At 34.3% G+C, this 26230-nt stretch overlaps 1 protein-coding gene across 1 annotated transcript in view; it reads right to left on the bottom strand.

The window, feature by feature from the left end:
• DPY19L1 (dpy-19-like 1 (C. elegans)) overlaps nt 1-26230 on the bottom strand; it is a 90931-nt gene that overhangs the window by 27190 nt on the left and 37511 nt on the right. Inside the window, exons 8-13 of the mRNA XM_010831227.1 lie at nt 14859-14950; nt 12534-12633; nt 10221-10298; nt 4607-4693; nt 2423-2482; nt 1802-1882 (exon numbers count right to left, since the gene is read on the bottom strand). Coding sequence (XP_010829529.1) covers nt 1802-1882; nt 2423-2482; nt 4607-4693; nt 10221-10298; nt 12534-12633; nt 14859-14950 — 498 coding nt within the window. The remainder of the gene's footprint in view (nt 1-1801; nt 1883-2422; nt 2483-4606; nt 4694-10220; nt 10299-12533; nt 12634-14858; nt 14951-26230) is intronic.

Below are 26230 nucleotides of genomic sequence, written 5' to 3' on the forward strand. Positions count from 1 at the left end.
ACTTTAAAAGTCCTTTCAGCTAGAAACTGAATAACATAAAACTTATCTTTGGGTTAAAAAAGAAAATCACAAAATAGTTCACTTGTAAGATGCAAAAAAGGTACTACTTATAGGGAAATTTATAGATTTGAAATGTGTTTATCATAATATAAGAGAAGTGAAAACAAAAGAGCCAAGCACTTTCCCTCAAGCATCAGAAAAAGGTTCAGAGCAATCCCAAAGAAATAAGAATAAAGGAAATGAGGATGAGAGATTTCAGTTACAAAGAAAAATACAATAAAATCAAAGAGGAGTTTTTAAAAAGTGGTACTTTGGAAATATTAATATAATAAATAGCAAGTAGAAAACACAGCAAAAAATAAAAGCACTTCTTTATAGATTAATATAATATTGATTCTAAATCCAAAGAAGGAAAATTAAAGAACATAAAAGACAATTTCACATATATGTAAAAAATTTCAATAAGAATTTTTTCACTATCTGAATCCTATAATAATTTTTAAAAAACATGATCCATTTGATGATATATATGAAATGGGTGAGTTTCTACTAAAGATGTAAACTACCAGTAACTTCCTGAAGACAGTGGATTTGTAGTAGAAAATCTTCCCATGAACAAAACTTCAGATCCTGAGGGCTTCATGGTCAAATTCTAACAAACATTTAAGGAAGAAATAATATAAATTCTATATAAATTCTCACTGAAAACAGGAGATTGAACATTTTCCAATAATTTTAGCAAGCACAGCATTACTTTGAAACCAAAACCAGGCAAAAACATCATCCCCTGGATGCATTCAATTGCCAGGCCCAGAGCAGGTACACTGAATGACTGAATAAATGCATTTTAGGCTATGCTTTTAAACTTTTAAAATATCTTTCCACAGATTGTAGACTACCCCTTTAATAGTCCAGTGGTTCTCAATCTTTTTTAAGCAAACAATTCTGTTGTTCATATGAAAACCTGTATAGATGTCCACTATGTAAGAGATTAAAGCTAGACTATCCTGGATGCAAAGAGCCTGTGAAGTCCCACAACTTCACAGAACTCAGTTTCAAAATCACAACTTAAATCTATTACAGGAGCAAGAAAGACAGTGAATTAAAATAAATTACAGGAAAAAAAAAAAAAGTGTGGTTTACGTTACTCTTTGCACGTTGGTCAGTGTCCTCTTTTAAGTAATGTGCTCACCAAAATATCAAAATAAAATAGACAAATTACAGATAGGGTGAATCTTTTGCAATTATAAAACAGACTTCTTCTCATCTTATTATCTCTCCTACCCAAATACCAAAGAAAGTAAAACCAATAACAAAAATAAAAATGTCTCTCGCAAGACTGACTTGGATTAAATCATCTATAAAAGCTTATAAATAAACCTTTCATAAGCACTAATCAGAAAACTGGAAGAAAAAAAAGAATGAGTCTATAATACAATTTATTATTTAAGAGGCTCTGAAGGTGGTGTCTTTGTCTGTTGCAAAAGGGGATTATAAAGAAACCAGAGGAAAATAACTGCATAGGTTTTAAAATTTGAGCTTAAGACTCTAGAGCTTTCTTTAAAATTTTAAAACCTTTGTGATCTAGAAAAACCAATAAAATAAGAGACTGTGTCAAAAATTAATTTTGAAGAATAGACTATATATTTAGTCACATTTACTTTCTATTAGATAGATAAAATAACAGGTGAATAGACCCCACCTTAAAATTTAGATTAAATAGTGGTACTTGGCAACTCTAATAATTCATTCTAAGCCTGTTTATTTCAAGTCTTTCAAGTTTAAGCAAAAATATACTTACATCATCTGCAATACCAAAGATTTTAGATGTCAAATACTTTAGTATGACAGTTCCAAATAACCAAAAACATCCTTGGATAACCTACAAAAGAAAAATATAGCAAAACAAAACTAAACCAATGCATCATACAGCCACTGCATAGACATAGCCTAGGAAGAAAAAATAAATGCTTTAATCACATGTGAAGTAATTATTGCTACAGCCAAGACAAAATGCTGAAACACATGCACCTTAAAATAAAGAATGTTACTTCAAAATCAAGGGCTGTCACCAGAAAGAAAAATATATACAATCTTCTTATCAAAGTTAATATTTTAGAGGAGATTTACACAGCAATTGCAGTTAAATTCCCCTTCTACTAAAAGTTTCTTACACATGTACTGCTCCTCAGAAAAAGCACAGGTAATAAAATACAAAAATTGAAATTCTTTAACTACCTATCCAATATTAATCTTGCTTCATGAAAAGAGTAATTTGGCACATTAAAATTGAGCCCTAATATGTTATAAAACTGTTAGAATTCCTGCATTATATAGATCAATTCCTTGAAAGTAAAACATAAAACCAATGATATATTTTAGAGAAGGAAGAATGTATACATTCAAATAGATTGATTCTTACCCATAAACTAAGTTCAGATACATTTATTTTCAGGAAATATGGTTTCATTGCCAGTAAACCCTGCATGGAGAAAATAACATAGCATAAAGTTAACAATTACAGACACAAATTCAGGTACCAAAAAAATACTTATAAATAACACGACCCTCAAAATCTAAAATTTAGCACAATTTTCATTGTTTCACATAGAATCAATACAAGCTTATTCGATTTCAAGAAGCCCTGTTTTGTCCAGAATATTTTAAGTCAATTAGTCACTTTGTAAAGTCGGAAGAAAAATCTCTATATGTAAATTTCTATAATTGACTTCTATGGCTGGTTCTGATTTACCTAAGAACCAAGAAATATATAATAATTTCCGAACTTTAGATAGGTGTCTTATAAGATTTTCATTAAGTTAAAATATTACTAACTCCTTGAATAAACTATAAATGAGTTTTTGATGAACCAACTAAATACTTCTCAACCAAATCTGATTTCTTTCCAGATACATAACAAACTTCCAAAGCATAGTATCTATAAAGATCTAAATCTACTTCCAACTTGGCAAAAATATAGTTAGAGATTGAAACATAAATACATGAACCCAAATTAAATCTTTTCAGAAGTTTCTGAATATCTGAGAATGCAAAATGTGTTACAATTAAGGTTTCAAAGTGATAACTAAAAATAGACATGTTTATAGTTAAATATACATTTATAGTTAAATATACAAAAACATGCTACATTTTGTACCTGTTGCCATCATTTATTTTTATACATCAAAATATTGTTACATGAAATATGCATAATGCTTAATCTATACCTGAGAGACAGCTCAATATCAAGCACCCAGTAGGAAGCCTAACACACTGTAGGTGTTCAACAGAACTGAAGAGAATTTCCTGCAACATGTACTTAAGATTGAATTTATTGATAGGCAATCTTCCATTCAATGGCTTTCCTGTACACAAGTACCAACAGTCATGTACTTCACCCTGAGTAATACAAGGACTTCTCCGTGTACGCATGTAAATACAGAATTGGGTCCACTGTCACATTTCCTAATTACAAGCAGAATTCACGACTGTAAGAACTATCAGTAATAGCAAAGCACAGCAATTCAGTTAATGAGGGGTGTTTTTTAGTCATGATTGAACAAAGCGTCAACCACATGCTAATTGCTCATTTCTGTGCTGGAGTATACTCAAGTCACACAACCTGAAAGGGATGGTGGTCTAGACTGGGAAGAGGCATTTGGAAAACAGAATCTTTAAAAAAAATTTACTTGTAAAACTGGACAAAGAAATAGCAGATTCCAAATTTGTTAATGGGTTCTAGAAATCAAGAAAGACAAAATGATCTGACTTACTTAAATGACTATTCAAGAAGTAGAATATATTTCAGTTAAGACAGTGCAATATGCTTTCATCTCCAAGAAACCAGTCTAAAACTAAAGCACGTGTATGTTAAACATAAGGAATATTTTCTTTCCTCTTAGGTATGCAAAACATTGTAACAGAGAAATCCATTGACAAAAAAAAAGGAGTAACCACCTCTGCAGTCTTTAAATTTAGAGAGACATATTATATTTAGAAAGTCATTCTAACAAAAGTGGCAGAAGGTTTTAGATGACCTGTTACCCTAATTCCGTAAGACTGTCTCTCCATAATCTACATCTGCTCTTAATGATCTAGAAAAATATAACTGAACCATTACCTGATTTAAATTATCTGAATAAGTCATACAAATAGACATGAAGGGAAAAAACTAAACAAACAAGTCCTCAAGCCTCTCTCTGATCACAGTGGAACAAGAAGGAGAGACTGCTGTGAGATGCCAAAACGAGGAAAGGGGGTGACAGAGTGGGGAAAGAAGAGAACAAACTGAAAAGAGGGGAGAAAACAAGAAAAAGAGGAGAGCATAGAAATCATTCTAAAATAAACCCTGGGCCAAAATTTAGGTGACATAAAAGATTAGAGAGAAAGCACAGATTGAGAGTACAAAGCAAAGCACTATGTTTTCAGGCATTAATTTTTGCTGTGTTTCTTTGGAAGTGAGAACTTAAATACATTATCACATTATATGTATTTAGTAAGACACTTGAAACAGTTCTTGAAAGATAATCCCTCATGAATCTCAAGCCAATGATAAACTGGTAAACCATTAGTTTCAAAAACAGACATTTACTTAAGGAACACTTACCCAAATAATTACCAAAGAGGAAGCATAATAAGAAGTTAGTAACATTGAGTTTCCAAACATCAAAACAAAACAAAGTGCAAGAGAAATCTGAAAAAATCCAAGAAAAATATAATTAACATACAGAAAACCAAAAAAATGATTTTTACTCTGAAAACTGCACATGCCCATGATAAACAAAATTTGAACCGTTCAAAAGGGAATATACAAGTAAAAGAGCCCGCATTCTATGCCCCACTTCAAAACCCCAGAAATCACCACCACCACCAATTCCCTGTGCATACTTACATTCACATATACAACTTCTAGTTTATAACTTTTTAAAACCACAAATGAAAAGTTGGCCCAGAAGCTATGCTACTGCTTGCTTTTACTCTTAGTTTGTTTCAAAGAGCTGTACATATCAATTTAAACCAATTTAATTCATTCTGTTGAATAACTGAAAAAAGTACTCTACTCTTGAGATACGCTATAATTTATGCAACCAGTACTCTGAATACTTAAGTGCTTTCCAATTTTGTCTTGCTGTTAGTTTTGCTTTTCCTATTATAAACACTGCTGAGAAAACATCCTTATGTATCCATCTTATATATTAGTACATGTCAACACATTTATGGGATGAATTACTATCATGGGTCAAGGATACAAACATTTTAAAATTTGAGAAAATACTGACAAATTTCCATACAAAAATATCATACTCTCCACCAGTAGGGTATGAGAGTTCCTGCCGATACACACTCCTACCAATATCATGTATTATTCTTTTTAAATATCTGCCAATCTAACAAAAAAAAAAGGTTGCTTCATTGTTTCATTTTTTTCTATGCACCTTTCCATTCTTAGGGATGAGACATACAGCTTCTTTTCTTCTATTTACTACTTACATTGTTTTGTGTGTGTATGAATTTCCTACTCCTAATGTCCATTTTTCTATTGGGTTTTTGTATTTTCTTAAGCACTCCTTCATATATTATACAGCATGGCCCCTTGCAAAGCAAACATATTACAAATATTTTCCCAGTTCATTTTTATCTTTGTTTGTGATATTTATTATAACTGTTTCCTAAATTTTTACATTAGTCAGTTTATCATTCATTTCCTGTAAGACTTGAGAATTTACCTCCATTATAAGAAAAGCCTTTAAAAATAAAATAATCCATGCTTTCTTTCAGTGGTTTTATTTTTGATCCACATACATAAAATTTATATAAAAATTTTATAATCAGCCTAAATTTGAAAAAGACATTTGTATTAAAATTGCTTTATCCTATAATGTACATTACACTATATTTTAGCTACATCTGCCCACTATCAAATCTTTAGATATGAAAATAGTACACATTGTTTCCATTTCTTTAAGTCTTCTTTTATATATATCAAGGGTGTAAAGTTTTCTTTATATAGATCCTGCCTATTAAGTTTATTTCAAAGTATATTATCTGTGTTGCTATTATATCAGAAATCTTTTCATATTTTCTGATTTTTTATATTTAGAAAAATTATGTTAAGTATGAATAAATGAATATAAACTTCCATTGTTTCTAGTAGTAATTACTTTATTAATTTGGGTTTTTTACGTATTCAGAAGTATATCAATTACAAACAATGATATTTTTATATCTTCCCTTTCTATTCGAGACTGTTATTTTTTAGTCAGTTGTATTAGTTAATACTTATGCAACAATGTTAAGAGCGGCAGAAGACATATTTCTTAAATTTCTGGCATTAATGGGAATAGTTTTATTGATTCATCATGTTGCATGATACTAGCTTTTGGCTTAAAGTACATGTATGTATCAAAAGTTCAATGGAACACCCATCTATTTTCATTTAATTAAGATCTTAAAAATCAGAAACAGATGTTGACTTTATCAAATGCTATTATAATATCAAAGGAAAAGGTGTTCAATATCATTAGTAAATGCAAATCAAAACCACAATGAGACACTACCTCATAATCTCACACCTGTTAGAAAGACCATTATCAAAAAGCCAAGATATAAGTACTGGTGAGGATGTTGAGAATAAAAAGCCCTTTTCCCCACTATTGGTGAGTTGGTACACTATGGAGGACAGTATGGAAGTTCCTTAAGAAATTAAAACTATGATACAACTATCATATGACCCAGAAAACCCACCCCTGGCATATACCCAAAGGAAACAAAAACAGGATCTCCAAGAGATATGTGCACTCCCATGTCCACTGCAGCATTATTCACAATGGCCAAGACATGGAAATAGCCTAAGTTTCCACTGATGGATGAATGGATATGGAAAATGTGGCATATACACAATAGACCAAAACTCAGCCATAAAAAAGAAGTCCCTGCCATTTGCATCAGCATGGATGGACCCTGAGAACATTTATGCCACGTGAAATAACCCATTCAGGAAAAGACAAATACCACATGATTCCACTTATATGAGGTACCTAGAGTAGTTAAAAGTATAAACATAGGAAGCAGAATGAGGGTTTCCAGGGCACTGGGGGGACATGAGGGGAAGGAGTATAGGAAGTTATAACTTTATAAGGTATAGAGCTTCATTTTGCAAGATTAAGAGTTGTGGAAATAGATGGTGGTGATGTTTGCACAACAATAAGAATGTACTTAATATCACTGATGTGTACACCTAAAACAATTAAGATGGTAAAGTTTATGTGTATGATATTATTTTATCATAATAAAAAATGGAAAAAATTCATTTTGGAGGAAATTTCATATTTTTTTCCTTTATGTAACTATGGAGATTTAGGAGTTTGTAAAGCAAAGATAGCCCATAGTATGTAACTGATTCCATAGTCAGTAAGTGACATGATAAAGCATATATCATTTACCCAAGATAGGTTCTACTATAAACTAAGCCTGTGTCATATTAGTACTTTTAAAACTGTAACTTTAAGTCAAAGTCCTCATCCATAGCTGCTTATACAGACTAAGGGCTTAACACTTATTCTAATTTTTACTGCAATATAGAAAAAGCATATTAAACACTTTGGGGGAAAAAAATCAAGTGTGAAAAAGGATAAGTACTCTCTAATCCCATTCATGCACAGATTTGAAACCCTAACAAAATAATAGTAAATGAATCCAGGAATATATAGTTTTGCTTAGCTCAGAAAAGCAAGGTTGCTTAATGTAGAAAATCAATCAATGTAATTCTTCATAGCAACATATTAAAGAGGAAAATATACACAGGATCTCTAGACAGATGTAGAAAAGCATTTGATGAAACAGCCTTTCTGATTTCTTCAAAAAAGTACTCAAAGCATAATGAGAACAAAGGACAAAGAAGCCAGCAGAAAGTAGCCGGTCAAATCAGGAACAATGCAAGCATCAAAATTAATAATGAAAGTAGTGGATTACACTGTAGTGAATAAAACAAATGACGTTTTTTCTTGAACATAAGAGAGAAACTGATGAAAATTTTGAATAGGAATGACACAAAGAGAAAAGACAAAGGGCCTATAAACATACCAAAACACGTTCAACTTTACTGAAAACCAGACAAAAATGTAAATTAAGGTCATAAGATACCATTTTATATTCTCCAGATTGACAAAATTAAAAAAGAAAAAAAGATACCGAATAACAAGGACTGTTACATGTTATTGTTCAAAGTAGTCTAATCACTTTTGAAAAGCAATGTAATATTAAATTGTGAAACTGAACATGCATTTAATTTACCACCTAAAAATTCTACTACAAGGTAAATAGCTTAGAGAAATTCTATATTTATGTCCCAGGAGGTATGTGGAAATAAGCACTATTCATAAAAGGAAAAGGAGAGGAAAAAAAATCTAAACATCTTTCAATAAGAACATGGATAAATAAATTGTGCTTAATTTATACAATAAGAAACATAAAGAAAATGCCCAAACTCCAGTAACATACAAATCTCAGAAATCTGAGTGAAAACATATTTCACACAAAAAGGAAACCATTTTATAAACCTCAAAAACAATACAAAAACTTAATTATGAAAATCTATTATCTATGCATAAGTATATGCATATGGTAAAGTCATAAAGGAAAACAATTATAATTTGAAAGGTCAGGCTCATGGTTATCTCCAAGAGAAGTGAGGCGGCTATATTCAGGACACAAGGGCTTCAAAGTAATGATGGTTCCAGTTTACAGCTGGAGGGTAGGCTCATTATTGTTCATTTTATAACTCTGTTCATAATTTATCTTATAAATGTCCTTTTATATGTACCAATTATTAGAGAACAAAAAATATATGGCTGTAGTATAAACCCTGATAGTTGGGATTTTTTTTCTTTTTAGTAATACAAGTGCCTGACTTAAGCTTTTATTGCAATCCACTTCAAATATGGCTATCTCTTGAATAAACATACTGCCAGCCACAGGACTAGATAAAGTCAGGTCACCTGCCCCTACTGAGGCTCCTTGGTTTTAGAGATCTTTGTTAATTTCAATACCTGACCTCTGGGCCAGTCTTTTCCCTTCCTGTGATTTAAATTCCCACTCTTATGTTTTAAATCCACCAAAGAGAATGAGCCCTCAAAACCCTACGCCCTCATCCTAGACACCAACAAAGCCAGAATCCCAGATGCACACTTGCTCCCTACCTCTCCTATACCTCCCCTTGTCCCCATGACCTAACTGCATGGTCCCAGATGTGCTGTGTAATTTCCAGGTCCTGTAAGTAATAAACCTTGATTATTTTTTCAAAATTTCCTGGTAATTATTGCTGAAAGGCATCTTGTCATGATAATAAGAACCACAAGTACCTGTCAAACCACAAAATCAGTTATTGATAGGCTAAGACTGGCACAAACCCATGGCATATTGTACTTACATTAAAATTATAGGAAAAAGAAAACAAAATTGTAAGGATTAACGATGGAGAAGGCAAATTTTTTTTTAAAAATCAGTATTCTTCAAAATCAATCATCCAACCTTATGATCTCTGCTCTATTTCATCAACCTGGAATATTCTTCTCCATGATATCTACTTAACTGACTCCCTCGCCTCCTTCCAGTCTTTGCTGCACTACCCTCCCCTCTTCTCAGTAAGACCTCTCCTGACCACCTCATTTGACTTCTCAATCTCCCATCCACTGACAGCTGGCCCTATTGACCTCCTCGGGGTCTCATGGCTTATCCTTCTCTATAGTCCATACCACTTTCTAAAATACTATATAATTTACCAATTTACTATGTTTATTATTTATCTTCTGTCTTCTATCCTTCCTCTACTCTACTCGGATATAATCCACATACATGCTGGGATCTTTGCAATTCTATTCACTGATATGTCCCATGTGCCTCAATAGCTGGTGTTCACTTTATTTTAACAGAAGGTTCCTGGATAATATACCATTCCATGATCTCTTTCACGAATTATCTTTTTTACTGATAATGTATAAGTTGGACACAAACTCAAATCAGGTAATATGACCCAAGATAAAATTTTCAGGGTGGCCTATTTAAAACAAGATCTGTTAATTATATCACAGTTTTTGACTAACACTTGTTTTAGTTATGGAACTATGTTAAAACCAGTTTCAGCCATGAATAAATCAAATATTAATCAGGAGCTTGTTTTAAGGTCAAGATATATGGGAAAAAACAAATTTAAAAATCATTACCATGTGTATATAAATGATCTTCCGTAACTTGCTTATGTCAATGTATCCCACAACATAGAGTGCAAATAATGATGCAATCTGAAATTTAAAAAGTTATGTGAAAATTTAAAATTGTACATATATAATGAATAGATTAAAAAACTAAGAAAGGAATTATCTTTATTTTACCTCAAATTTATATTTATATAGAAAGTTCTTTAGTTTCCCTCTTACCTGCTAATTTATGATTAAACATGGTGAATACATTAATATAGCAAATACTGGTTGACTATTCTCTTCCATTCACTTCTCTCTCAATTAACCATGTAAATTATCTGCTTTGCAGATTATCCAAAACAATACTCCTTTTAATGTCAGAGTGACTCTACTGCCGACATGTAGAATTACAAAGTGCCTTGCTCAAATAATATGAAAATGCAATTATAATGTGACAATTAATACATAATTGGGAAAGATACATTAAAAGCTAAAAAATAATTATTTAATGCATGTGTGTGTAAAAATATATTAGGTTCTGCTTGTTAGTCACACTTAAAAAGTATCTCCATTAGTGTTCTCATTTATACTTATACAAATATTCCAGTGTTGGCTATAGTTAAATTTATCAAATTTCAAGCTAGAAGTACTTGTATTACAAAGGTATTAACTTGTTTTAACAGTTTTGAAGAAAATTGTGAATGTATTTTCCAAGAATTCTAAGAGTACTGGAGTTATTCATATGAATTAATTGATTATATGAATAAATTGATTAAATAATGTACCTCTTAGTAAAATGGCTCAGCTGGTAAAGAATTCGCCCGCAATGTGGGAGACCTGGGTTCAGGCCCTGGGTTGGGAAGATCTCCTGGAGAAGGGAAAGGCTACCCAGTCCACTATTCTGGCCTGGAGAATTCCATGGACTATATAGTCCATGGGGTTGCAAAGAGTCGGACGCGACCAAGCAACTTTCACTTTCAGTTTTTTAGTAAAATAGAGAGGTATTCAAACAGTGTCTTTCCATCTTTCTTCATGGAAAAAGCAATTCAAATTAAATTCCATGCTTCTCTTACTACACAAATACGTTTTAAACAAACAGCAAAATAGCTGAATACTTATAAACATGTATCTTAAGTTATGTTCATCAAGTTTTTAATTTCCAAGTAATCTACAATAAATTTTCCTAAAAGCAAGAAAACAATGCTTCCCTTTACCCAGATTTCTCCATGGGGAACACATCATTGCTGAAGGGTGACTGATTCGACACAACTGTGGGCAAGCGTGTTGTTATTCAGTGTAAGCCCCACAGAGAAGCACATTACTTCCTCCTCTCACTCCATGCAACTCCCCACATTCCCCATCCCCCAGATAAAAAACATAAAGCTGGCCATCTCCACCAACGGGAGGGTAGGAGCTCTCCCTTTCCATTCCAGGAGTTAAGCAATACACAACAGGCCTACTGGGTTTTAAGAAGTGACCCTCAGGGACATTTTAAACCAGAAACATTTAAAATGTCAACAAACTAAATAAGACAAGAGAGTCTAAAAGGTAACATCAAATAAAGAATTAAGTACAAATAGAGCCACCTGAAATGCAGGAGACCCAGGTCCGATCCTTGGGTTGGAAAGATTCCCTGGAGAAGGGAATAGCTGTGCACTCCAGTATTGTTGCCTGGAGAATTCCATGGCCAGAGGAGCCCAGCAGGTGACAGTCATGGTGTCGCAAAGAGTTAGACACGACTGAGCGACTAACACTTTCACTTTTTCAAAGCTTCTCTTAATAAAAAAAAAATGATAGAAACAGCTAACCTGACATCCTATTAAGTAGTGGTAATGTGTTAGGAGTCTTATAATACATACATGACCCCATCTGATCCTAATCACAACCCAATACAGTAGGTTATTTCATTTTCTCTACTTCATATATGAGAAAACTCAAACTAAGAAAAGTTAGGCTGTCTGTCCAACTAAGAAGCTACTGAACAGAGTTAGGTCTCAAATCCAGGCTTGACTTCCTTTCTCAAGCAAGACACTTCAAAGGACATTTAAAAGCAACTCAAGTTGCTTTCTATGAATAGGAATAAGGCCAGTATAAGAAAAAATCAAAGTAGTGGGTGCAGGGAAAAATGAGCACACATTCTACTCCCCACTCTCAATATCCACTAATAAATAAATCTTATTTATTGCCCTATCTTGAAATTTCTTTCAAAATATCAACTGAAAAGAACATTTTAGGACTTAGAATCATGTAACATATCAGTTCTATAATTTTAGATAATTAAGTTCTTATAATCAAATATACTAAACTTAATTCAGTTTAAAAATATAAGCACCTTACCTGAGTAAGAAGTACAAACTGAGCAAACTGCCAGGGAAGCATAAAAAATACATTGGAAATGCAGAGTGCAATCAGGCTTCCTCTGTAAAGTTTCGTAGCCCTTAAAAAGATAAAATAAGTTTAACCAGAAAAGATCCCCTGGAGAAGGAAATGGCAGCCCGGTCCAGTATTATTCTTGGAGAATTCCATGGACAGAGGAGCCGGGCAGGCTCTATAGTCCACGGGGTCACATACAGTCAGTCACGACTGAGTGATTAACAGACACACAAATCAGAAAACATTCTAGCATGGCTCCAAATCGCTACAAATTAGAATCTCTAAACACAATCTGGTTGTAACATATAAAATGAGCCAATGGATTAAAAATTATGCCTACTGACACCCAATTACAACAACTTACTATGAAAAGTAAATACCCAGTATAACTGTAACAAGGGCTTCCCAGGTGGCTCAGCGGTAAAGAATCCACCTGCCAATGAAGGAGACACGGGTTCAATCTCCGGGTTGGGAAGATACCCTGAAGAAGGAAATGGCAACCCACTTCAGTGTTCTTGCCTGGGAAATTCCATGGACAGAAAAGCCTGGTGACTACAGTCCATGGATTTGCAAAAGAGTCAGAAAGACTCAGCGACTAAACAACAGCAATAACTGTAAAAAAACAAAGTTTCCAAAGGGGAGAGGGGGAAATCAGTCAGTGTATCTGCTGAGTTTTTTCAAACTATATTTTGGTGAATTCACAACCAAATATATATATGCAAAGCTGCATTCAATAGATTAATTTGGAGAGATAGATGATGCCTATGAAAAAAAAAATCACAGAAGTAGCAGATTCTAAGCAATAAGTATTCTGCAGACAAGCAAGCAAGTGTTTAGGATATGGGCTGAGCAGCTGATGGACGTTTCCTGGAGGAGATGAGATAAAAGCTGGGTCCTGCATGAATAGGACACAGAAAAGAGAAGAGGAGGCAAAGGCAGGGGGCATTTGGATCTCTGATCTGAGCAGCTATGGACAATCAGAGCATATTAGCAAGGGAATCAGAGGAAGAAAAAGTTTGCCAGCAATGGATTTAAGACAGAAGCAGAAAAGTAGGTGAAAAGCAGAAAATAGAGACTGATGAGCAGTCTACTGTGTGCACTGTATTAGAGAAAAAAACCAAGATCAAGAGTGTGGTTGTGGTGACACAACACGTGCAGTGGAGAATCAGGTGTTCATACAGCACATCACTTCTTCCCAAAGTGTTTGAGAAGGAAAGGTCTATCACCGTGCACCAGAACTAAAGCTGAATCCAGAGGTCAGCTTACTTGAAGATGCTAAAGAAGCTCTAATTTCCATAATAAAAGAGGAATTTAAGGCAGAGCAATCAGACTGGAGCTGCAAAGATTTTAAGAGCTAATACAAAAGCTGCCACCCATCCCATATTCTGTGAAAGGCCGGTCTAAAAACACTAAGAGACAAAGCCACATAATGGCTCTATTCCTGCCAAGCTCATCATGGGGAAATGGATCACCCAAAGGGTTTGATGTAACACACGTCAACCAGTTCTCCTGAATTCTGCACTGAACAGAGTTAGACTAGTCTGAGTCATCTTCAGATTTTCATCATGCTTTGTTCTATTGTTTCCTACACTCCATTTTCTTTTATCGTCACCCTCTGAAACAAGGCCAAGGCAGCATCGTCTAAATTCTGTATCTTTCAGTAGAAGGGGAGGAAACTATTCTCCTTTAAACTCTCTACCAGTGTGGTGCCTGCATCTCTATTAGGTCTCTAACTGAAGGCCAGAGAAACAGGGATGAGCCCAATCCAATCCTGCGTTTCTAGCAGGAATTCTCCTAGCATATCTTTATCTACTCAGAAGGTTTCTTTCTACCCCTGCTATTCAGTTCTCAGGGATGCTAAACAAATGCAGAAAGAACTACACATATGACAGTTCCTGACCACACGTATTCTATGAACTGTTCTTGTGTAGGTACACTCTACTGCCACCAGCTTCCCCATTTCTTCCTATTTTTGGAAGGCTGCTGTGGTGGCAGAAAACGACCTGGGAAAGCAGAGATGGCAGAAGCAGAAGCAGACCTGTTGCTCCTCCGGCATATCTGTGGATCACTAATTAAAGGAAAGAAGACTAGAAGGCAGATTAAGAAAACATTTTGGGTAGTAATACATTTTGAAGTTATAGTCTTAAAATACCTTTATGAAAGCAACCTAGCAACAGCATCATCTTAATTATTTTATTACATTGTTTTCATAACGGAAGTTTTAAAAATTCCAGCTTAAGTTATTCAATGCAAAGCAAATAACAACCTTTAAAGATAAGTCAAAGTTACCTGAGAATGTGAGTCACAAGCAACATCTGAAGTACAAGGAATGGATATGAGAAGCTTTCACGGAGAGGAGGTGTCCACATCACACGGGTACACTGAAAAAAAAAAAAAAAACAAATTCATAGTGTATGGTAACTTTGCTAAATGTGTTGAGTAAGACATACCAACTGAAAGTTGCTATTAAGCTTTTCTCACAATGTAATGGTGTGCCAGAAAACAAACTATTGATACTAACATTTTTACCAACAGCCAAATTAGGAGGAAGGCACACATGGCATAAGACCTTATGAAACAGTAACATCATGAATTGTCAACAGCAAAGTCCTAAAAAGCTTCACCTGCAGCTTAAAAGGAACAGAGGGAAAACACCACCAAGAAAATGTTCTGCCAAAACTAAAAACACTACATTTGAGTTGACTATGAAAATTAACTATAGTTTGTCTTCTTTCACATGAATTTCAGCAAAACTATTCATAACTAGTTCAATAACCTCAGATTTAACCTCAGATAGGCAGATGACACCACCCTTATGGCAGAAAGCAAAGAGGAACTAAAGCGCCTATTGGTGCAAGTGAGAGTGAAACAGCTGGCTTAAAACTCAACATTCAAAAAACTAGGATCATGGCATCCAGTCTCATCACCTCATGGCAAATAGATGGGGAAACAATGGAAACAGCGACAGACTTTATTTTCTTAGGCTCCAAAATCACTGAAGATGGTGACTGCAGCCATGAAATTAAAAGACACTTCCTCCTGGGAAGATAAGCTATAACCAACCTAGACAGCATATTAAAAAGCAGAGACATTACTTTACCAAAAAAGGTCCGTGTATTCAAAGCTATTGTTTTTCCAACAGTCATGTATAGATGTGAGAGTCGTACCACAAAGAAAGCTGAACGCCAAAGAATTGATGCTTTTGAACTGTGGTGCTGAAGAAGACTCCTGAGAGTCCCTTGGACTGAAAGGAGATCAAACCAGTCCATCCTAAAGGAAATCAGTCCTGAGTATTCATTGGAATGACTGATGTTGAAGCTGAAACTCCAATACTTTGGCCACCTGATGCAAAGAACAGACTCACTGGAAAAGACTCTGATGCTGGGAAAGATTGAAGGCAGAAGGAGAAGGGGAAAGAATGAGATGGTTGAATGGCATCATTGACTCGATGGACATGAGTTTGAGCAAGCACCAGGAATTGGCGATGGACAGGGAAGCCTGGTGTGCTGCAGTCCATGGGGTCACAGAGAGTCAGACATGACTGAGGGACTGAACTGAACTGATTCATAGCTAATATTTCAAAACTCTCTGGGGACATCACTGTTAGTATTTTTATCGACAATACCACTTAAAAGGAGCACTCCATTTTTGTTTTTACTTCTTTGACCTGAGCTGCCAAGTATTTATAAAAAGTGGTACAGGAGATCAAATAAAATAACAGAAATTCTAAAATAGTTATCAGCCTTTCTGAAAGCTAACTTTGGATTTGATTAAATAACATAATAGTCCAGTTTTAGTACTCTATCATGTTTCTGCATATATATTAAATATATTAATAAGTCCATGTTTCAGTTTGAAGAAAACAGCCCTGGATTAAATGTAAAGCAATTTGATATCACTACTACTAAGCTAGTCACACTAGAAGGAATCATTGCATCTTTCAAGTCAAGCAGGGTAAATTTAAGGAATATATAGAATGACAAAGATCGTGATGGATACAAGCCTTTATTTTAGCTCTGCCTTAGACTATTAGATATCTCTACTACCCCTATAGAAAGTTTGAGTCAATTTATTTCTCTTTTTCTACCAAAACTCACTATTCCCTATGAAATTAACATAAATATATATTTTTAAATGAACTTACATGCAAGAGAATATGAAAAGATTGAGTCTTTAAAAATGCATGTTTGTTGAGATACAATTTTAAAAAATGTTAGTTTATTAATTAGTTTATTAGAGATTTCAGTATGATTGATAGAAGAAATATATAACAAAAATTTATAAAGCTACCAATCTCTATGCAAAAACCAGTAAGAAAATATTTAAACTATATAATACACAATTTGAAAATTTTCCTTAGAGTGTTCACCCACATTTATTTCATTACTAAATTCAACTATGTTGTCATCTCTTAGAAATTCATTTCTCTTAATAGCAATAGTCACTCAGTTTGCTAAAACTCAATTACATCCTCTGTAAAGTATGGATAAGAAAGCTCAATTATAAACTATAACAAAGAGCAAGGTTTTCTCCTTCTAAAATGTTAAGAGTGAATGAATTCAAATATATGTGAACATGTTTCTTATTGTTTCTCCAATAACACAGGGTGCTTTTCTAAATCTGAAACAAACATAACTGCTGATCTAAATGATACCATATAATATGAAAAATTTTTTTAAAAAAGATGTGTCTTAATCATACCTTAAGTAATAATAGGTATTTTTATTTAACTGTAATTTTAAGTGGAAAATAAAAATCTATAATTCTCTTTATAGGTTGAAATATAAGAAAGGAGGAAATATACACGTGAACTGCTTCAAAAAGGATTACAGAAAAGTACTCTGCACTCTGACAAAGAATAAGAAATTCTTTAATTGTGAAAATAAATTCAATAAAAAAATCTTGCACTGTTTAAACTGTCCTCACCCACTACATAATTTTTAATCTATTTGGCTTGGTAAGGGCTAAATCTTTTAGTCATGTACTCAAGAAACAAAAACAAAGAAATGTCAGCAATAAACAGCTTCATTTTTCAACCTCTCTTTTCAAATAGTTGACTTATACTACTAGAGATCTGAGCATAATTGATTTCTTTTCATAATTTAAAAATAGAAATAGAACTGACTAGTCAATTATAACTTATAGTCAGTATTGGTATCAAATAGATCATGATTAAGGCTTGTTCCAGAGTTTTAATTAGAGTTAAAAGGTTTGAGCTTAAAACAACGATCCTACCTCTTGACTGCTGCACTGTTGTATTAGCTACAATAGTAAACACTATACAAGTGATTCCAAAATGATTCCTGACCTCCACGGGTTTGGCTACTCCTTTTCTAAGAACGGTAAAGGTTTAAGGATTCAACTATCCAGATGTCAACCATAAAAATGCTGGATGCAACAAAAAATGCAACAGCCACACAACATCATCTAGCTGATGTTACCTGGGCAGCCCCATTGTTTAGGCAGACCCTTAGCTTGGCATTGGCTTTATGAGGCTGCTGGGACTGCACCTTTATAAGTCAGGTAGGTTTCTTGGAGCTTCTATCTCTTTCTGTACCATATACTGATACACTGCCCAATTGAACCATCAGTTATTGATACATACATCAATTTGAATTTGTAATACAATTTTTGCTTACACAAAAATTAATGCTTCAGTGACATATAATTGCTATTAACAAGCTTTGTGTGCTTGTGTGAGTGCTTAGTCGCTCAGTCATGTTCCACTTTTTAAGAACCTGTGCGCTGTAGCCTGCCAGGCTCCTCTGTGGGACTTTTCAGGTGAAGGTTGCCATTTCCTCCTCCAGGGGATCTTCCCAACCCAGGGATCAAAGCCAGGTCTTCCGTGTCCCCTATACTGCAGGCAGATTCTTTACCCACTGAGCCATCGGGGAAGCCCTTACTATCTTAATGAAGTATTTCTACTGGTTCTATGGAAAGAAATGTTTATCTATTTTTGTCTCTGATCTCCCAGGATAACAGCATATCCTACCATAAAGTTTGCAAAAAAACTTCAGTGAAATGAGTCAGCTTTGTTGGATAAGCAATAACTTACATCTTCATGACTCCATCCTTTGTACCAATAACTCAAACCTGACCTTTCCTTACTTATTTAAACACAGAAAAAATGCCTGACAAGGTGTTATCAACTTTACCACCTTTACTATGTGGTTGTAAACTAAACTACTCAAGGTTATTATCAATATGCTCAATATTCTGTATACAGTATTAAAGTATTCGTCATGACACAAAAACAATATAAATATAAAATGAAACAAATGATTCCAACTGCACTGAATGGTAACCTAATAGAGAAGCAAAAATAATTTAGGTATATATTGAGCTATTTTGCTTTTGAACTCTGTATTCCTTAGCAGAATATGATCTTAGGAAACAAAGAACAGCAAAGAAATCTTAAGCTTTACTTAGTAGGTTTGTTGTTAGTAATCGTATTAGTGTACGAATTCTGAAATTATTTTGTATATACTACAGAATAAAGCAAATAAGTAAATACAATTACATTATGGGGAGGCAGAAGATACAAATATGGAGTAGGGGAAGGCAGAGTTTATAACACTGGATTACTAGATTAGAATTAATGGAGGAATCGGTGTGAATTAATGATTTTTGCTGAAAGAAGCTAAAAGTGATTACATCCAAGCAGTAATAAGCACACCAAGCACCCTGCTTTTGGTCTCTAAATACCATTTTCCACCAGCAGGATCTAAGATTCCTTGGAAAATAGCTGATTCCAAATCTAGGGACAGGAAAGTACTAAGTGATTTTGAAACAACTTTTTGTGCAAGAAAGTAAGTGTTCAAAGAACACTGAGGGAAATAAATAAAGAACACTGGACACATCAAAAGGGCAGAGAATAGTACCAAAATACACATGTGTGCCTACACACACACACAACTTAGGAATTAATTTAACAAAAATTATGATATAAAAAACATTGCTGAAACAATTGAAGAAGATTGATATAAATGAAGAATAGTTATGTTTACAGATGGGAAGATTTGATATATTTAGAATGCCTCTTCTCCCTAAATTGATCTAGAGATCAAGGCAATAACTAAAGTCCAAGCAGGTTGTATATGTGCTGAGGGAAGGAGGAATCATGGAAAACTGATTCTAAAATTCATATGAAAATACAAAGAACCTGGACTAGTTAAAGCAACACTGGAAAAAAACCGTGTTAGAGACTTTTACTACCAGATACCACACTTTTAAAGCTACAATATTTAAGATTGCATGATAATGACTTAAAGATAAACAGCCAAACTGGAACAGATTTGAGAGTCTAAAAACAAATCTACTGATACTCAGTCACTTGATTAATGACAAAAGCATCAGTACAATTCAAAGGAAAAAGAATTGTCTTTTCAACAAACAGTACTAAATTAATTTAATATTCAGATTAGGGTGAAGAAGCGGAGACAAACAGGAACTTTCCCTGGCAGTTCAGTGGTTAAGACTCCACTTTCCAATGCAATGGTGCAGATTCTATCCTTGGTTGGGGAACTAAGATCCCATCTGCCTCATGGCCAAAAAACAAAAACATAAAACAGAAGCAATATCATAACAAATTCAATAAAGACTTTAATATATGGTCGACATGGAAAAAAAAAAAAAAAACTTGAAAAAAGAAGAAGCACTGAAGAACAGTCAGGAGGCAGAGAGAAGTCACAATCTCGTGTTTAGCTTCCAGAAAACTGCTGAAGTTGAATCCAGTGATGGACTGATACTAAAAAGCTAAAAATTTACCTCCTCCAAATTCAATTGCTTGTAAGACCAAAGAGATCATACCCTGGAGTGAGCATCTGGGAAACTGGAGAGTGAGCCACAGGGCAGAAATTTCCTTCATTCATTTGAAACTGGAGGAAAATTTTAATTAAAACTACAGCACTCCCCAGCTTAGCAAGACTCATGGCGGGATCCAATCGCTTGGCCCTTACCCTACATGCTCAACCCAGGAAAAGATATTCCCTCTCTGATGGGAAAAAAAAAAAAAACAAGCAAAAACAATTATTTAATTCGGGCTTTATCATTTTGTTATACAAAATATCTTGCGTAAAATAGAAATCTATGAGACATGTAAAATCAAATACATAACCCACAATTAAAAGGTAAATTCTAGTCAGAAAATTTAAATCCACAGAGAACATTAATGTTGGAATTAGCAGACAGGGAATTTAACTATAATCATTAGGTTTAAAAATTTACAGAAAAAGATGGATAAAATAGGTGAACAGATAGGAATTTTCAACAGAGAAATAGAAGCTCGGGGAAAAACTTAAATTTATAATATCTAAAATAAAAAATTCACTAGATGGGCATTAAAGCAGACAATGTATCAGAATAAAGTATCAATGAACTCAGGGACAAATAATATATCCAAATAGAGAAAGAGAAACAAACAAACAAACAAAAAGATGAAGGGAGTACCAAAAACCTGTGGGACAACATCAAAAGCTGAACATACATGGAACTGGAATCCTCAAAGACAGTAAGAAAGAGAATGGGGAAGACAAAGTATCTGAACAAAAGATATTTGCTAAAGTTTTCTAAAAACCAATTTAAAAAATCAACCCACAGAACAAAGATGTTCAGAGAAATCTAAGCAGGGTACATACAAAGAAGACCACATTTAAGTTCATCACCATCAAACCAAGAGAAATCAAATACAAAAAAAGAAAACTTCAAACCATTATAGAAAACATATTACATTCAGCGAAACAATAGTAAGTGTGATAGATGACTTTCAAACAATGGAAGCCAGAAGACAAAGAATGACATTTAAAGAGCTTAAACATAAAGCTTTCAACCCAGAATTCTTATCCAGCAAAAAAAAAAAAAAAAAGGCACTTAAAAAATAATGAAGGAAAATAAGGATGTTTTTAGAAAGGCAAAAGCTAAGAGAACTTATTGGCAGCAGATCTGTACCACAATGCTAAATAAAGTTCTTAAGACTGAAGAGAAACTACACCAGATGGAAACCCAGATCTGCAGGAAGAAATGAAGAACACCACCGAAACCCAAATTGAAACATCCAGCAATGAAAGATGACTAGGAGTTAACCAGGCATAGATTAGGAGACACAGGGAGAGGGAAACAGGCAGGACATAGGAGAGAGCATGTGCAAAGGCCCTGAGACAGGAAAAGGAGCAGTCCTTTCTGGGAACTAGAGGAAGGAAGGACAGCAGGGCTGAGGCAAGAAGAAAATGCCCTAGTGCGGAGAGACCCAGAAAGGGCCAGGGCGTGAAAGATGCGGGAGGCTGGTTTTCTGCCACATTAGAAGCTATTACTAGTCTTCAAACTACATCAACAGATTCATCTCCAACTAAGACTAGCACACACTCTGTTTATGGACTTTTGGAGTTAAGTCTCACAAATACACACAGCACTCAATTGCCTGAATAAATAATACATCTTGCACTTACACTATCTACGAAATTAATGTAAAAAATATTTAAATCATGTCACTCGTCTGCAGGTAACCCTCCATGGCCTTTCCATCTGCTCCAAATGAACCTTACAATGACTGACAGGACTACAGAATCAGCTCTTTCCACATCCCACCTTCCACCTTTCACTGTCTGGCCTTATACCTTCTACTCTCTGCTCCTCCAAAATGGCCTCCTTGCTTCTCCCCAAATAAATCAGGAAACCCCCGCAACTCCCCACCTTTAGCAGAAGACTGTTCCACCTTCACATCCACAAGGGACCTTTGTTTTACTAACTGAAACATCTGCAGCCTCTACAGATCCTGACATGGGGTACGCCCTCAGTATATGCTGCTGTTGTTTTTTCCCTATTTATTTTTTTGAAGTATAGTTGATTTACAGTGTTGTTAATTCCTATTATACAGCAAAGTGATTTGACTATATATGTTGTTTTAAATGAGTTGAATAAACACAAGACCCAGAACAAATGTCCTTACCATCATTAGAAATGAAAGGGAGGAAGGAAGAGGAAAAGAGAAAAGGTTCCTTAAGTTGGCAAGAAAAGATCTCATCATAAAAAGCTAAACAAACCTATTTCACATAAAATGAATTTTTAACAGTCAAAAACTGGAGAAAAGTACTGCATTTAGTTTTTTTTTTTAATGTATCCATCTAAATGCTTTTCAATTAGCATGCTAAAAATCAACCAATGCTATAAATATCTTATAATAAGAAAACATTTTAAAAGCAAAGCAAAATTGTTTTCATCTTAGCAAAAATTCTCAATAGGAACAGAATTAACATTTAATTAAAAAGTTTGATAAAACATCTGCATAATTTTTATTATAAAATAATTTTATATATAGCCTCAATATTACTGATCATTACTATGAGCCACTACTAGCTTCTTTATTATGTTTTCACATTTTTCAGATTTGAGGGTTTTAAATTTTCCTTTTAAATAATTTGATTAATCATTTATGCTACATAATTTGTAGTTCTTCTATTAGAGCAAAAATTTCCCCTTGTAAAACCATCTGAGAAAGGAATGCTTCAGAAAGTACATCATATAAAGAAATGGCAACCCCCTCCTCCAGCATTCCTGCCTGGGAAATCCTGTGGACAGACGAGCCTGGTGGGCTATAGTCCATGGGGCTGCAAAAGAGCTGGGCGAGACTTAGAAACTAAATTACACAACAATGAAAACAAAAATACTATCTTAGACTCAATTACAGAGCAAATTAAATAATGGAAATAGAACTTAAAAAGGAGGAAACAATTCACAACTGTTTTTTGGCACATAAACCACTCACTCACATGATTTAAATAACTCTTCTAAGAAAGAAGGGTACCAGTTAGAAAACGGCCAGATATTCCAGTGCGACACACACTGTGCTTCTCTGGAAAAGTTCACTAAATACATGAATAGTTACAACCAGAGTAGATGCTGTGCCCCACCCCCCCCAATATAAAAACTATGTACTTTAAACAACACTTTTAAAAATGAGAATAGAACAAGGGTCTGAAAATCTTACAATGTGAAAACCAAAATAAATTAAAAATTATAATAAAATCATTTTCAGTTACTTGTGATCTCACAATTATTTTATCCAAAACTACAGTTTATGTTCTCAATTAATGTCATTACTCAAAATGGTCACTTATATACTTTAAAGCTCCAGTCACTGATATAAGTACAATTATTTACTTAACTAATTCAGGAAAACTACAGTTTTAATTCTAATCTCATTTAATCTTTTCCTAAGTAGAAAGTAATCCCTAGGTATGCTTCAATATCCCAAGTAGCTGAAAAGTGTTAAAAAAAAACAAACAAACAAAAAAAAACTATCACCCTTAAAAATGAACTGAACTGTCTATTTCATTGCTAAAAACTGAAAAGACTGCTAAGAAAGATGTTCATGCTACAAGAGTATCAAAATTATTAGAAAAATGTATGATCAAAAATTAATAACCCCGTGTTGGAGAAGACTCTTGAGAGACTCTTGGACTGCAAGGAGATCCAACCAGTCCATTCTAAAGGAAATCAGTCCTGGGTGTTCTTTGGAAGGGATGATGCTAAAGCTGAAACTCCAGTACTTTGGCCATCTCGTGCGAAGAGTTGACTCATTGGAAAAGACTCTGATGCTGGGAAGATTGAGGGTAGGAGGAAAAGGGGACAACAGAGGATGAGATGGTTGGATGGTGTCACCGATTCAATGGACATGGGTTTGGGTGAACTCTGGGAGTTGGTGATGGACAGGGAGGCCTGGCGTGCTGTGGTTGATGGGGTCACAAAGAGTCGGACACGACTGAGCGACTGAACTGAATTTACACTGAGAATAACACAGTAGACCTTTCTGCTTAAGAGATGGTAATATTTAAAACTGCCTTGGCTTCGAAATTTTCAGTAATCTCTTTCTTTTCAACATCTCACTGTGAATACCCAATGCTCCTTTCTTCCACTGTTCAGCAATTATTTCCTATTTCTTAGGGCATTCTCACAGATCTGTGCTTCCAAATGTTTTATGGTCCACACCAAGGCACTAAGCAGCATCCACAGTCAAAAAGAGCCAAATAATTCTTTTATTTCTTTGTTTAAACTTCAGACCAAATTAATTAATTGATGTCATGTTGCAATCAATTGTCAAATAACTCTAATCTATAAAGTCACTCTAGCTTTAAATTTCTGTGATTTTAAATACTACGCATGTGCTAGTTTAAGTTTCATTAGTAATCCACTAAATGATAAGAAAAGTAACCCTGAGTCTACAGTTTAGTTTTTGTATGACTACCCTCAGAGCTTTGTAACATGTATATATTCAAATATTGTAGACAGTGTAGAAACACTTAAAAGGATTAAGTTACTTCACACAAAACAACCTGACCTTTTATATGAGAGTTCCCCTCATAGAAAACTTTCATGAAAGAAAACCAAACATATACATACATATTACTAGAAATTCATTTATAATTATAATTAAGTTAGTGGAAGGATTTCATTGGCATCTTGAATTTATATTAAAATTTAACCTAAAATAAGTTACCAATAATAATACAATTACACAGCTAATACTTACTTAGCAGCAACTATGTGTCAAACATTGTTCGAGACACATTACAAATATGAGCTCATTTAATCTCCCAATAATCCAATGAGATGGATAACATTATTATGCCCATTTACAAAGAGAAAACTAGGGTGGGTGAGATTAAAGGGCTTGCCAAGGTCACTCAGTCACTAAATGGCAGAGTCAGTATTTGAACACGGGTAACCTGGATGCAGAGTCTATGCTTTTTACAATGTTATTCTCTTTAGAAAGAACTTGGATACATGCACAAATTTATAGATACAATAAAACATTCTGCAAAGGACACTTAAAAGTATAACAAGGTTTAATATAAATGCATTAAAATAGAAACATATACAATAGCTCCTACATCAAAAAGTTACCCCTCACAAGTTAATGGATACATGGCTAGCTTATTTTTATTACAGTTAAAACAAGAGTTTTCACAATTTTAAATTATATACAGAATTAACACAGACCCACTATTTCTTTAAGCCACTAAGAGATATATCAAAAGATACAATGGTTATAAAATTTAAGATAAATGCTAGTGTTTAAAATTTGAATCAAAATAAGATTAAACATTTAAAGACTGCTGCTGCTGCTAAGTTGCTTCAGTCGTGTCCAACTTGGTGCAACCCCATAGACGGAAGTCCACCAGGCTCCCCCGTCCCTGGGATTCTCCAGGCAAGAACACTAGAGTGGGTAGCCATTTCCTTCTCCAATGCATGAAAGTGAAAAGTGAAAGTGAAGTCGCTCAGTCGTGTCCGACTGCAGCCTACCAGGCTCCTCCGTCCATGGGATTTTCCAGGCAAGAGTACCAGAGTGAGTTGCCATTGTCTTCTCCGATTTTAAGGACTGCTACTACATGAAATTAAAAGACGCTTACTCCTTGGAAGGAAAGTTATGACCAACCTAGATAGCATATTCAAAAGCAGAGACATTACTTTGCCAACAAAGGTCGGTCTAGTCAAGGCTATGGTTTTTCCAGTGGTCATATATGGATGTGAGAGTTGGACTGTGAAGAAAGCTGAGCGCCGAAGAACTGATGCTTTTGAACTGTGGTGTTGGAGAAGACTCTTGAGAGTCCCTTGGACTGCAAGGAGATCTAACCAGTCCATTCTAAAGGAAATCAGTCCTGGGTGTT

The sequence above is a fragment of the Bison bison genome, unplaced genomic scaffold (genome assembly GCF_000754665.1).
Source record: "Bison bison bison isolate TAMUID 2011002044 unplaced genomic scaffold, Bison_UMD1.0 scf7180017864525, whole genome shotgun sequence".
Lineage (NCBI taxonomy): Eukaryota > Metazoa > Chordata > Mammalia > Artiodactyla > Bovidae > Bison > Bison bison.